This window comes from Bubalus kerabau, chromosome 13, assembly GCF_029407905.1.
Source record: "Bubalus kerabau isolate K-KA32 ecotype Philippines breed swamp buffalo chromosome 13, PCC_UOA_SB_1v2, whole genome shotgun sequence".
Lineage (NCBI taxonomy): Eukaryota > Metazoa > Chordata > Mammalia > Artiodactyla > Bovidae > Bubalus > Bubalus kerabau.
The window spans coordinates 42,302,236-42,316,308 of NC_073636.1; the positions used below are offsets into that span (position 1 = coordinate 42,302,236).

General features: G+C 51.4%; 2 protein-coding genes across 6 annotated transcripts in view; one reads left to right on the forward strand and one right to left on the reverse strand.

The window, feature by feature from the left end:
* Nucleotides 1-143: 143 nt before the first annotated feature.
* Nucleotides 144-8,433, forward strand: GZF1 (GDNF inducible zinc finger protein 1). 3 transcript variants are annotated; one of them, XM_055544113.1, is made up of 6 exons: nucleotides 144-1,025; nucleotides 1,408-2,807; nucleotides 3,856-3,950; nucleotides 5,385-5,552; nucleotides 6,009-6,166; nucleotides 6,429-8,433. In XM_055544113.1, the coding sequence occupies exons 2-6, from the start codon at nucleotides 1,429-1,431 to the stop codon at nucleotides 6,762-6,764; spliced, it is 2,136 nt and encodes a 711-aa protein (XP_055400088.1). In that variant the 5' UTR covers nucleotides 144-1,025; nucleotides 1,408-1,428; the 3' UTR covers nucleotides 6,765-8,433. The 3 variants fall into 3 exon arrangements, with proteins under 3 accessions (XP_055400088.1, XP_055400087.1, XP_055400089.1); XM_055544112.1 differs by having other exon boundaries at nucleotides 144-352; XM_055544114.1 differs by having other exon boundaries at nucleotides 157-260.
* Nucleotides 8,434-9,742: 1,309 nt separating this feature from the next.
* Nucleotides 9,743-14,073, reverse strand: part of NAPB (NSF attachment protein beta) — a 39,987-nt gene continuing 35,656 nt past the window's right edge. For all 3 annotated transcript variants that reach the window (XM_055544118.1, XM_055544116.1, XM_055544117.1), the window contains 3 exons: nucleotides 13,858-13,926; nucleotides 13,494-13,544; nucleotides 9,743-12,703 (listed from right to left, as the gene is read on the reverse strand). In XM_055544118.1, the coding sequence (XP_055400093.1) occupies nucleotides 12,593-12,703; nucleotides 13,494-13,544; nucleotides 13,858-13,926 (231 nt within the window). In that variant the 3' untranslated portion in view covers nucleotides 9,743-12,592. The remainder of the gene's footprint in view (nucleotides 12,704-13,493; nucleotides 13,545-13,857; nucleotides 13,927-14,073) is intronic.

The following is a 14,073-nucleotide window of genomic DNA, read 5'->3' on the forward strand; positions in this document are numbered from 1 at the left end:
CGGCAGCGTGCGTCGGATCACGTAACTTTTCCGAACGGCTTCCACCGCCTCCCGTGCTTGCGCAGGCCCGCCCCTCTACCAGCTGGAGGCGGGGCCGGGCCCGACACGGCCAATCGGTGCCGCCCTCGCCGACGCCCCCTCCCCCCGCGCCCCGCGCCCCGCCCCCCGTCCGTCGGGCCGCCTGTCTGTCCGTCTGTCCGTCCCCAGGCCTAGTCCTCGGAAGCGTGTCGGCGGCGGCGGCGGCGGCGGCGGGGTGGCGGGTACGCGGCCAGCGGGGCGGTGGGCGGCAGGCCTGGCCCCCGCCTCGCGCTCAGTGGCCACCCGCGGGCTGGGAAGCCGCCGAGGAGTCGGGGTCGGTTCAGCAGGCGGCGGGCTAGGGGAGAGGAGGCCCCGGCCCCTGCGTCCGGAGGGCGCTGAGGGGCTGGACCGGGACCTGTGAGGCCGACCTAGGGACCCTACCGCACCGGGGGGACGGAGGCCGGGTCTGGGAGGACGGGCCCGACTGGAAGGCGGTGTGCTCTGGGGGAGGCCCAAGTCAGGCCCGGCCGCTCCGTGACCGTGTCAGGGCCCCCCCGCCCCCCCCCCCCAGCGAAGCCTGCCCCGGGGTCGCCGGGCGGCCGGCGTGGCTGCCACCCCCACGGCGGCCTGGCCAGCCTCCAGCCCAGGAGCCGCTGTGGCCGGAGGGGCTGAGGGCCCTGCTCCAGGTAGCGCAGCTGGACCCCAGCGCTGTGCCCCCGATCGCTCCAGTGCAGTAGGACGGGCGTCCGGGGGTGGAGATGCCGTGGATCGTCCGCTACTTTCCAGGAAGTTTTCTTCGTAGAAAGTAGATATTTTCTTCAGTCGGTTGTTTTCAAAGTCAGACAGGGTTTGCTCTCCTAACGGTGGTGGTCATGTATTTTATCTGGTTTCCAGATCAAAGTGTTTGTGTTTTGGGCGCTAAGTCGTGTGTCCGACTCTTGCAACCCCGGGGACTCTAGCCGGCCAGGCTCCCCAGTCCATGGGATTTCCCAGGCGAGAATACTGGAGTGAGTTGCCATTTCCTCCTCCTGATCAAAGCAGCACACCTTATTTATTGTTGCTTTAAATTCTGTTTAGGGGGTCTGGGTCTGCAGGCAAATAACAGAATCACCTTGAGAAGCTAATTGTTGCTTTAACATATTTCATTAATAATAACTTTAGGGCAGCCTTAGTCATTTTTCATACAAATGTCTCTGGAGGTACATTGAGACTTCAGAAAAAATGCTAAGACGTGATGTGTGACTTGAAAGTGTAGGGGAGAAAAGTTAGGTTTTTTAGGTCGTTAATCAGTTTATATCCTCTAAAGAACTGATATATAATCCTCACAGTTCTTATTACTTCTGCTTCGGAGGTTGCTGTGCATGAATAATTCTTGGTTTGTGTTCAAAGGTGTTTCTGGGAAGAAGCAACATGGAGAGTGGTGCGGTCCTGCTGGAATCCAAGTCCTCCCCAATCAACCTCCTGCATGAGATGCACCAGCTCCGCCTGCTGGGTCACCTGTGTGATGTGACTGTCAGCGTGGAATACCAGGGCGTCCGGGAGGAATTCATGGCCCACAAGGCAGTGCTGGCAGCCACCAGCAAGTTTTTTAAGGAAGTGTTCCTTAACGAGAAGACTGTGGATGGTGCCAGGACTAACGTCTACTTAGACGAAGTGCAGGTAGCCGACTTTGCTTCCTTTCTTGAGTTTGTCTACACGGCCAAGGTACAGGTTGAGGAAGACCGGGTACAGCGCATGCTGGAAATGGCAGAAAAGCTGAAGTGTTTGGACTTATCCGAAACTTGTTTTCAGCTGAAGAAGCAGATGTTAGAGTCGGTACTTTTGGAGTTGCAGAATTTCTCAGAGTCTCAGGAGGCAGAAGGGAGCAGCGGCGCCCAGGTTACGGCTGCTCTCGCCCCTGAGGCCTGGGCAGGGATGGCCCCTGATGGCCCTCTGGCCAATGGGGTTGCCAGTTCTTTGGATCCCCCAGCAGAGAGAATCAGCAATGGCCTATTGCCAGATCTGCCCCCGAGGAAGTCCAGGGAGAAGCCAGACAAGAGGAAAGAGGTGGCTAAGCCCCCCTACCCCAAGCTCAGAAGGGCCAGTGGGCGGCTGGCCGGGAGGAAGGTGTTCGTGGAAATCCCTAAAAAGAAGTACACGCGCCGACTCCGGGAGCAGCAGAAGAGTGCTGAGCAGGACATGGAGGGCTGCGGGGGCCCCCGGGAGCCCAGCCCAGAAGCCCTGGAAACCGAGAAAGAAGCAGTCACGAAGGACGAGGAGGACAGCGGGGCTGGGGCAGGGGCGGAGGCCGCACCGCCCAAAGTGGGGAGAGGTGAGGAGGGGGACGAGGAGGAGGAGGAGGGAGAGGAGGGCCCGGGTCGGCGGAGGAGCAACTTCCAGTGCACGCGCTGCGAGAAGGCCTTCCTGTACGAGAAGAGCTTCCTGAAGCACGTGCGGCTCCACCACGGCGTGGCCACCGAGGTGGTGCACCGCTGCGACACCTGCGGCCAGACCTTTGCCAACCGCTGCAACCTGAAGGGCCACCAGAGGCACGTGCATAGCAGCGAGCGCCACTTCCCCTGCGAGCTGTGCGGCAAGAAGTTCAAGAGGAAGAAGGACGTGAAGCGGCACGTGGTGCAGGTGCACGAGGGCGGCGGAGAGCGGCACCAGTGCCAGCAGTGCGGCAAGGGCCTGAGCTCCAAGACGGCGCTGCGGCTGCACGAGCGCACGCACACTGGCCACAAGCCCTACGGCTGCTCCGAGTGCCCGGCCACCTTCTCGCAGCCCTCAGCCCTCAAGACCCACCTGAGGTAGGCCGGGGGTGGACGTGGAGGCGTGGGTGGCCGGTGTGGTCCCCTCTCCCCGGAGGGGTCACTGTTGGGTTGCTCCTTCTCGACGTCAGGGGCTGCTTCCATTGTCTGGGTTCTCCCTGGAGACATGCGGGGATGGCGCTTTCTGGGTGGGGCCTGGGCTGATGGGGACCCCAGCTTCCCGTTCAGGCTCAGGGGCCTCTCGCCACCCCTTACAGCACCCCATCACCCCTGCTGAGTCGGGCCAGAGACCCCAGACCCCCCTTACTTTGGGACCCCGGCCTGAGACCAGCCGGTGGCGTGGTCTCCCTGGAGACTTCAGCGGAGTGACACTTCTCTGGGCTTAGAGAGTGCCAGCCACCTGTCAGTCTGATAAGCTCCAGGGTTAGGACAGATAGGAATAATGTGTATTGATTCTGAAGTACAGGGAGGTGACATTCAGTTTTTAAATAAATTCCCTTCTGATGCTCAGTACTTATACTAGAAATTCAGACAAAGCAGTTTTCCACTCTCCCCGAGATCTGCCCTCACCCTGGGGCCAGTCTTGGGGTGGTAGGTGGGCATTCATTGTCCTTTCCTTGCCCCAGCCCGGCTCAGGAAACGAGGTGATGGTCACTCCGTCCTTGCCCTGACATGCAGGGCTGACGTGTGCACCCTGGGGACCAGCTGGCTTCACGTGTTAACAGTTCTTTCTAGACTGTTACACTGAACTGGAAAAGGACAGTAAAGGTTTTGACCACATGGTTCTTTGTCAGTCTAGGTGACTGACTAGTGCTATTGAGTGTTTTAACCTGTGGAGGTACAGCCTCTGCCTGCATGTGGGGCAGCACTAACCACACGGCATATTTGGGGGGCTGTGTGTCCAGCGGGACTTGGCGGTCTTGCCTCAGGCAGAGACTGACTTGGGGCTGAGAGTCCTGGGCCTCACTACCTTTCAGTCCTTCACATTCGGGCTCGTGGAGCAAAGGGTTTCTGCAGGTGAGGGAGGAGCTTGGTGATGCAGAGTGAGCTTTGGAACACAATCTGAATTACTCTGTTATGCTTTCAGAATTCACACGGGGGAAAAACCTTTTGTCTGTGATGAATGTGGTGCAAGATTCACTCAGAACCACATGCTGATTTATCATAAAAGGTGTCACACAGGTAAATATGCTGTTGTGATTGAATATCTTTCCTGGCTGTAGGAAGGAAACTGCAGTTTATTAGTTTAGATGTTGCTGTCTGCCTGGGGTTCAGGTTAAAGCCCAGACTTGCTTCCTCATCTAGTAGGTGAGCACAAGTAAATGAATAAAATATGCCCACTGTCTCCAGTACTATGTGCCCATGGCCATGACCTTTGTGTACCGCTGGTCCTGTGTCCTAGGCATCCAGAGGTACCCTGGTGTTTCAGCCCCATGTTCCCTTTCCAGGAATCTTTCTCAAAGAAACTGCTCAGAATGTGGGGAAAGCCATATGCTGTTATCTCCATTTTTGCTGTTTCTAATAACACAGCATCAGGAACAAATGGACTGTCCAGCCCCAAGAAAGTGATTCAATAATCGGGTAAATCCACCCCGTCCCACCCAGGACCAAGCCTTTGGGCCTAAGGTCTCTGAACATTATGAAAAATGCCTGTGCTTGGTTGTCAACTTGAGAGATGCGCAGTGAAGCATACAGTGAATCCCGGCTTTACTGAAAACCTGCAGACTTAAGAGTTACGAGGTGTTGAAGTGGTGGAATTATGGGGTTCTCAGAAGTTTTGTGGTTTAATTTCATTAGGCTAGGGAGAACGTTTAAGCTCTCCATTCTGATTCTGCGCAGTGCTCTTGGGGTCAGAGCCCCGGGGAGTCCAGCTGTTGGGTACTGTGCTTATCACACAAGCCCAGTTCTTTCCTGCCTGCATTTAAAAGGTTTACTTCTCTGCACTCTCCTGTGAGCCTCAAGTTCAGATGGTGAGACAGGTGAGCCACTTAATGATGTGAACTACTAGACTGAAAAAGCAGAAGTGGTGTCTGATGAGAGTGGAGGAGGGGAGGTCAGGTCACACTGAAGCATTCAGTTAGAACTGGTCATTTGATGGACTTGCTAATATGTTCAGATTTTATTGAAGCCAGTTTTGGCATTTGAGAAATCAGGGCAAACGTAACAGAGGAGTCTGGGGCACAGACTGCACAGCATGGAGAGTGGACGCCCTCCTGGTCCTCACCTGCCCAGGTGAGCGGTCGCTGCTCCAGGACAGCCACATGTGTTTACCACAGACTCCGCTCCCTTCCAGAAGGGCTTCTGCTTAGAGACCCACTGCAGCCCTGTGGAAAAGTCCAACTTTTCCAGCAGGCTGTTCTTGTTTGGGAATGACTGCATTTCCAAAATGTGAGCTGGCTGGACATGCTCTTTCATCGTAATCTACTGCAATCTTTCTCGGGATTTCAGGGGGCAGTTCCACCAACTTTGAGTGGGTAGCAAGCACTGTACCTGAGTAGATGTTTCCGGGTAGTTTTCACAAGAGAAGGTAGCCCGCAGCCTGTTGGGGCACTTGGGAGGGTGGACCCGGTCCTCCCGCCTGTGTCACGTCTAACTCCGTCTCCGCTCTCTGTGTAGGTGAGAGGCCTTTCATGTGTGAAACGTGTGGCAAGAGTTTTGCTTCCAAGGAGTATTTAAAACATCACAATAGGATCCATACTGGGTCCAAACCCTTTAAATGTGAAGTTTGTTTCAGGACTTTTGCTCAGCGGAATTCACTTTACCAGCATATCAAAGTCCACACAGGTATGGCTGGAGTGTCGCCAGAGATGGGAGGTCAGTGTGCAAGAAAACATCCTGAAGGTTTTATTGAAAAATTATTTGGAATTTAACTTTACATTGTATGTCTTAATAGCATTTAAAAATATTCTGAGTTTCTAGTTTCTCTGACAAACTGGAAAGGTCTGAACATGTGTACACAGATGTGGACATGTGAACGTTTTCAAACCTTCAGATTAGAACTAGGGGTGACGGTGTGCACGTCCTTTTGGGATACCACACGTGTGCATGGTCAGGTGTGACTAGAAAGTAGGTGAGCTGTCCACAGCCATTGCACCGGCTGTGGGTGAGGCCACGGCCCCCAGGGCCCCTTGTGGCAGGGGGGCGGGGGTGGGGGTGTTTGCGGGGGTGCTACCGTGTGGCCACAGAGCAATAGGCCACCCCTTCCCCTCCCATCCCCCTCCTTCCATCACTTTCCCTCAGGGGAGCGGCCATACTGCTGTGACCAGTGCGGCAAGCAGTTCACGCAGCTCAACGCCCTCCAGCGCCACCACCGGATCCACACAGGGGAGAAGCCGTTCATGTGCAACGCGTGCGGGCGGGCGTTCACCGATAAGTCCACGTTGCGGCGGCACACTTCGGTAAGCCAGGCTGGCCCCAGGGGTGCTGCTTCCAGCTGCGTGGCCCTGGATGGCAGAGTGCCCGTTCTCCTGCCCTGGGGCTTTCCATCCAGGATGGGGGCCTGGTGCTGGCCGAGTCCGTTCTGACGGACACCGCGGTGAAGACAGGGGTCTGATGGGTGGAGAAGGCTGTCGGGCCCAATGACAAGTGGCTGTGAACCGGGGGTCTGCAGACCTTGGACAGGGACATGTGGGTGACCGCTGTTGTGCGCTTGCTCCACAGATCCATGACAAGACGACTCCGTGGAAGTCCTTCCTGGTCATCGTGGATGGCTCTCCGAAGAACGGCGACAGCCACAAGACTGAGCAGCCTGACGACGAGTATGCGCCGTCCAAACTTTCTGATAAATTGCTATCTTTTGCAGAAAATGGCCATTTTCACAACCTGGCCACCGTCCAGGGCAGCATGCCTGCTATGCATGAGGACAGCCCCGCAGACCCAGCCTGCAAGTCCGACGGCCCCGTGGGGTCCCAGGACACGCTGCTGGCCACTGCCATCAGTGAGCTTAGCGAGCTGACACCACAGACAGAGCCAGGCCCACATAGCTCTGCTCTCTGACCCACGTGGACTGCAGCGGGGTCGCCTGCCTGGAGGGTTCCAGCCTGCACTTGCACGGGAGGGCTGGATGTGAGCTTTCGTCAGGGGCCAAGAACTGCAGGCAAAGAAGCGGGCAGGGATGGCTTCCACAGTTTCCTGAACTGCTACCTGCACGTCACTATCAAGTCATTTCTCAAGCTTTCCCTTAGAAATCCTGATCTGCATGACCTCAGCCACACTTCATCAGCAAACAAGGCAGTTAGCGTCGCCTCACTGACCTCTGGTGGCAGCACCCCGATGCCCTGGCAGCACCCCGATGCCCGGCAACCCTGATGCTCCAAGGCCACGGTTACTGCTCAGCTTAATCATGGGGCAGAGCGCCAGCCCTGCTCCTGGAGCTGTGCACCAGCTTGCTGCCTTAGGCTTTGTGTAGGTTTGTTTCTGATACTTTAAAGCTATTTTTCTAACAAGGTGAAAGAAAACTGGGACCACGTATTTATTTCAGCTGTTTCTTTCCTGTCAAACTGAAGCCCATCAGAGATGCTCTGGGCTGAAGAGATGACTGATAGCACTTGGCCCCACCCCTGCTTGTAGGCCCCAGCCGAACACTTGTCAGGTAACACTTGTCAGGTAGCTGCTCGTAGCGCACATGCAACTAGGAAGCTGGTCATTCAAATGACTTGAAGTGAAATGTGGCCATCAGGTTTCCTTCCTAAAAACCCAATTAGGTAAAAGCTGTCCTACCAAAGACTAGCAGGAAACAGTGGAGTAGTTTTTGCAAGGAGGTGTGAAAAAAGCCAGGGGCTGAGAACACTTGAAACATAGTGTAGTTATTTTATCCATAAGCAGCAATGCAGTGGTTGTGGCAAATCTAAGAACACAAGAGTATTGGTAGTTTTGCTAGACTTTTACTTCATTTCTGTGATTTTTCAGAAACCCAGTGTTTTTCATTACCACGTGAGGAGCCTAACACAGACAAGTCACTGACACACGTTCCCCTGGGAGCATGAGCAGATTGGGCACGCTCCTTCCTCTCTGATCAGCCTTAACAGTGGACCACGGATTGGCCAGCCTTGTCTTAAATGTGCCTGTCTCACGCTGGCCACTCTTGCTCAAGTGGCATTTGCATCCCGCCCCAGCCTGGTTCCTGACCCGCTGGCAAGGGCGGTTCACCGTGCGCACAGTGCTTTGACTCACAGGTGACCCAGATCAAAAGCAAAGAGTTCCTCTGTCACTAGTCGCTCTTTTTCTTACATTTTAATTTATTAAACTTGCTGTGAAAACACTCATTTTCTAAGAGAAAGGTACTTTATGTTTAAGTCTAAGATGGAGACACAGGCGCATGAAACACCACAGGAAGACCCAAGATGCTTTCTTCCCCGTGAGATGCTGACGGTGCTCCGGGGGCTGACACAGGCCACACGCCTGCTCCTGGGGTACTGAGTCCCACGTCTGTCTCCTGCTGTGACATCAACGCCCTCTTGTATTTACAGAACAGAAGTTATTTTCACACATATTTTCTCTCAACAGAATGAACCTGCCCCCTGATGAACTGTTTTATGGGATAAAGTCATCTTAACGAGAAGGAATAATAGATTATTTTGTTACCTACTGGAATTGATTTTTGTCTTGAATTTGTTTTAGAGATTCTACAAAAGTTTAATGTGTTAATAAATGTTTTGTAAAAATAGTTTTGTAAGGCTAAGTTTATTTTCATGATTACAATTCACGTTCTGTAGAAATCAGATTCCTGATTGAAACCAGTATTTGCATTTTCTGGTCCTTGGAGAGTCTCGCCAACTCTGTCTGCTGCACTCGTTCTGAGATGTGACCGGCCCGGCCCAGCCCAGTGCACGGGCCTGGCCTCGTCACGGCCATGGTAAGTCTGCTCCACAGAGCCTCCTCTGTCTACGCTCACTTTGTCTGCTTCTGGGGAGCGGAGGGGATGGGAGAGCTGCTCCCTAAACTTTGCTGAAGGTGCATCTCAGGGATTTGGGGACATCTCCTGTTTCTTCCCATCTGGGTGTTGTGTTGCCAAGTCAGTGTCAGCCCCAGACCCTCTGGACATGCTACCCAAGGGGGCCATTTTGCACCTTCTAGCCTTCGTGTGGAAGATGCAGTCAGCCCAAACTCCAGAGCTCCCCTGCCTCTGCTTTTACCCAAAATTTGTTGTACAGACTTTGCAAATAAATTTGGCCAGTTGGTAAGGGAAGACCTTTCTTAAAGATGACCTAAAAAAATGTGGTTTTACCGAAGGCAGTCACCTAAACTGACCAATCTGAGTGTGAGTTACAATTTAAACTAACCTGCATGTCGCGTGCCTTGCCACAGCAGGGACATCTTTTGAGACCAAAAGAGTGCCTGTCCCCTTAACTTGATGGTGTTCCTGTCGCTTAAGGTGAAAGGTGATTTGTCCACAGGCACCAAGGCAGGCAGGAGGACATAGGCACAGGGCCAGCTGGCACATCAGTCAGACCCAGCTGATGCCTAGGAACTGCCCGTTTCCCTCCACCAGCAAGGGACTATGGGACCCTCCCCGAGGCTGGCCAAACCCACCACGAGGGCTTCTGTTAGGAAACAACGATTCTGAGAGAGGCATCTGAATGAGAAACTAACCTTGAGGATCAACAACGGGGCAGAGCTCCTAAATGGGACCACCTGTTAGACCATTCATTGTGAGTTTGCCTCGAATGATCCTGGAGGGATATGAACAAGGCCCTGACAGCACCAAGTCAACGTGGCTCCGCCAAGCAGACAACCGCTGGCCTCTGCCACCAAGGGGCCGCTCCTCCCTGAACCTTGTCGTGAGCTCCCTGACCTGGCAGCAGCAAGCATGGGAATGCGGAGCCTGCAGAGCCCTTGGCAGACCAGCAGTGGCACCAACAGACAGGATGGGTCTTCACAGAGCCCGGATGGCCGTGCCCACTGCCCGGGGACACCTTCCAGGATGAGAAGCCAGCCCTGACCTGTGCACACCAGCCAGGAAAGACGCACCACGCTGCTCATAACTGGGACTTTATTTACTGTACAGGTTCACACAAAATACACTGACTCTGCGAAGGTGGATTTATCATCCAGGGTGAGTTTTCATAATACACCCTCCCCGACAGCCCTGGGGAAGAGAGGCCCAGAACCCCCGCAGAAGCCATGGGGGTTGACTCGGGGCATCTGAAATACATGGTGTCAGAGGAAACAATAAACACACACGCTGTGGTTACAGGGGCACTGTCACACACGGTCACGACTGCAAGGACACTGCTTCCAAATCATTCAATAAAAAAGAAGTTCACACAAGCTAGAAAAACATTGCCACAAAAAGCTTTCCCATAAGAAATTTTAACTTCTGACAATGAACTAAACAATGACTTGCTAAAATACAAAGACTGCAACACAATCATATTTTGTTCATAAATAACGATTTATAAATGCTGGAAGTCACAGTGCTGCCCACTCTGATGGAATGTTTCTAGGGAGGAAGCCTGGAGCTGTTCCTGGGACTTTTTTCTTCTCACTTTTATGTTCTAGTGGTCTGTTCTAGCCATTACAATTATTTTTTACTTTTTCATGTGAAATATTAAAAAAAGCATCTTAATTCAGGCACTGGTCCTAGTGTTCATTTCAACACAACAACTCTGATGTGACATAAGTGAAAGTGAAAGTGGCTCAGTCGTGTCCCAACTCTTTTGACCCCATGGACGATCCAGTCCATGGAATTCTCCAGGCCAGAATACTGGAGTAGGCAGCTGTCCTTTCTCCAGGGGATCTTCCCATCCCAGGGACTGAAAATGGTGCCAATATTCTCAAAACTACAGGTCTTCAGACAGGTCTGTCAGGGGATCAGGATAAAAATCTAATAAACAAACGTCATTCGGTTTTTCCTTTACATGGTCAGACCACAAGTTTCCTTAATAAGTGGAAGCAGACTTTCCAGACCAGCGACAAAAGTGCATGGCTGGCAGGGAGGGTTACTGTCCCCCAGGTAGGCAGGCCTGCAGCCGGAGGACACACGCTCATCTCACCCACGTGATTCTGACAGGCTGGGCACTGAATCACATAGAGCAACAAAACCCCACTTCTCTAAGTGTTTTTTTCTTAAGAGGTTCCGATAGGAAGTGAAGAAGTACCAAGCAGGCTCTGTTCTAAAATGGACCATAACCAACAGCCAGCTTTCTTTTAAGGATCCCAGACCTTTGAAGGAAAGAAGGACTCCTCACTGGATACCAGGGTCCAAGGTCAGAGTACCCCATGTCTCCTGGTCCATGACTGCCCTGTGGGCTGGGATAGAGCCACCACTGCCCCACCTCTCCACCAGCCCAGGCCGCACAGATGACCCCGCAACTACAGCCACCGAATCCTCACGGCGGCCCACAGGGCTGCTCCACGATCAGGCCTCCACTCGTCCTTCTCAGCCTCCTTTCTGCCACTTTCTTCTCCCTCCTAGTCGGACTTATTCCTCATCCCCAAACCTTTCTCCTGGCTCAGCCCTCAACCTGGACCCACTCTGTTTCTGCCCAACAGCACCTTTGAATCCCAGTTGCTGGCCATCCAAAAATGCAACACCTTTCAAATACCAGTTAACATCTGACAGGACAGGAAATCCCATTTATCTGTCAACACTGCCATTATCTAGCAATAAATGCACATCAAACAAATCACTTATAAGAGATTCAGGAAACAAGAGCACGTCTAAAGCACAAAGTTATTAGCACGTAACATAAAGGGCAGGGATTAAGTTCATAGGTCAATAGCGCACATATATAAGTCAAAACAATAGGATAGAATTCAACTACACCAGATAAAACAATCCATCAGCTAAGGGCAGGTCCCCTCAGCAGCTCACTGGGACTCTTTCCCAATGGTGCAGTAAACTGTACTGTACTCAGCCCACCAAGCCCATCATGTCCAATTAACAGATAAAATGAATGACAATTAAAAATGAAAATGAATGACATACAAGCTTCGACTGAAATAACCTCCCGGCTCTGGTGAGGATGTACACAAGGGGGCACACGGGGTGCCCTCTCAACGTGGGAAAGTGTGTGAACATGAAAGGGATATGCCAGTTCAAATACCTTTCTGTGAAGGTGAAGCAAGGGTCCTGCCCCAACTAGAAGTGGACACTCCCTCCAAGAAAGGAAGACACCTGTCTCTCCTAGATCTCACGCACAGTGCACTTATGAGCTCAGGTTCAGCTCCACACGGCCACACACATCAGCGGGCCGTGTCAGGAAGCTCCCTCATCCCCACTGCAAGCAGCCAGCAGGCCTGGCTGACCTGAATTCTCACATGCACATCAGCTACAGAACAATGCACAAGAGCAGGGAAACGGGTCATGGCACTGTCAAAAGAATCACGAGATAACAAAAAGGATAAATAATTCTAATGAGGAAAGCCATAAATGCATTCCAAACAACCATCCTACACTAAACACACACGTTTAGAGAATCCACCAAGGTGCAAGTTCACAGAGAACATGCAAAGCATCTATTAGAACAACTGGGTTGGGCACACAAGTCCAGGAAAAGGGACATAAAAACATGTGTCAAAATGAAACATGAGCTCTGCACATACTGAAATAACAGGAGGAAGATTCTGAAGCAGTTCTTGGAAAACTCTGGGGACTCTGACAAGCGGGAGGCAGCCCATTACACACTCACAATATGCACAGGAGCGGCCCACCCGCCCACAGCACGGTGACACACGCAGTGGCTTAAACACACACACACACACATACATCGTCAGGCTCACGTGCAACGAAATGAAGCCGTTGAATGGGCATCCCACAATGATCACTGGCCCTAACGCTAAATGAACAAGGACTCGGCGGCATGCCGCAGGGACACTGCGCCTCACTTGAGGTCTCCGTCCCCCTCCCCATCCCCCTGGATGGATTTCTTGATGCGCAGCAGCATGGTGGTGAGCCACTGGTCCAGGCGGGAGATGGAGTCAAACTCCTTCACCTGGTGAAGGGAAGAGAAGCAGAAAATGGTCCACGGAAATACAGTCAAACACAGAATTACACTGTACTAACTCTAAAATCGCTCATTCTACTTTACAACTTTCTTCATTAAGAGCTTTTTACATTGCTCTTATGCTAACATGCCGTGGCAAAAACCCACAGCAGCCTTTGTAACTGGACAAAGAGCACGTGTAACATGACAAAGGACATAAGACTTTGTATAAGGACAAAGGGACGTGGAAAATTAATGTGGCTCCAGTCTCCAATGAACACAAAACACAGCTGCAGAGAGGGAAACTCGCCTTCCCACCATGGCTTCAAAGCCAGGTTGAATGAATTACTGAAGGGCACTAAGAAATTCACTTTGATTCTAAACATAAGATGGAAAAATATGGGAAAACAGGAAATTGGTGAATGTAGAAAATTTTTTTCCATTTTATGCCAAGAATATAACAAATTCTCACTGCTTTATTTTTATGTTTTAAATTTAACTGATTTAACTGCTATTACTTCACACTTATTTATTGATCAGATTATTTTCCATAGAAAATATCCAAATAAATCATAACTGTATGTGATATATATTTACCTTACAGCTAAAGTCAGCAGAGCTCATACACTGTCTTAATTTTGAAGGTTGGTGGAATCTAAAAACATTTCTTTTGGAAAACAACACAGGTATAGCACAATAATGTCCAAATAGATGTTTAGCATTTATACAATGAAAAAGAGAAGTTGTATCTACAGTGTAAACTTTCAGAGAACGCACTAAATCCCAAAGGGGAACTTACTGCTTCTGTGTAAGCTTCACTGTTCTGTTCTTCATGAGCTTCTAGAAGTTTCTGGGAATATACATACAGAAAAATTATCTTGGTTGGCTTAAAAGTTCCATCTATGAGTGAATACTTTAAATAGAGAAACAGCCTTCTTACTACACTAACTGATGTTGCTAAATGACTTACAAAAATGGGGAAGTTTTCAAATACAAGAGGCACCCAGGTCAGGGATCCAGCCTTGTGCTAACATTTCTGATCCACCCAATTCAGAGCATGGTGTACACCCGACCCTAACGGCGTCTGAGGCCTAGCGTGCGAGAGCAGGACTCACGGCTTCACAGGGTTAAAACGTTGCTCGATTTCAATCCCACTTACTCACTTTCAGTAATTTGCATTCTCTAGAGTCAGTGAATGCTGGAAACATTTCCTCGTATTTCTCAAGAGCAAGCTGGGAAAGAAAACCACTTGTTAACATCTGAGTCACTGAACCAGAAAATGAAGCTCTGACGTTCTATTAACATCAACACAATTTATTTACATCCTGTTTAATTGTTACACTCAACATCAAAAGCAACCTGTACTGATCAAATCTACT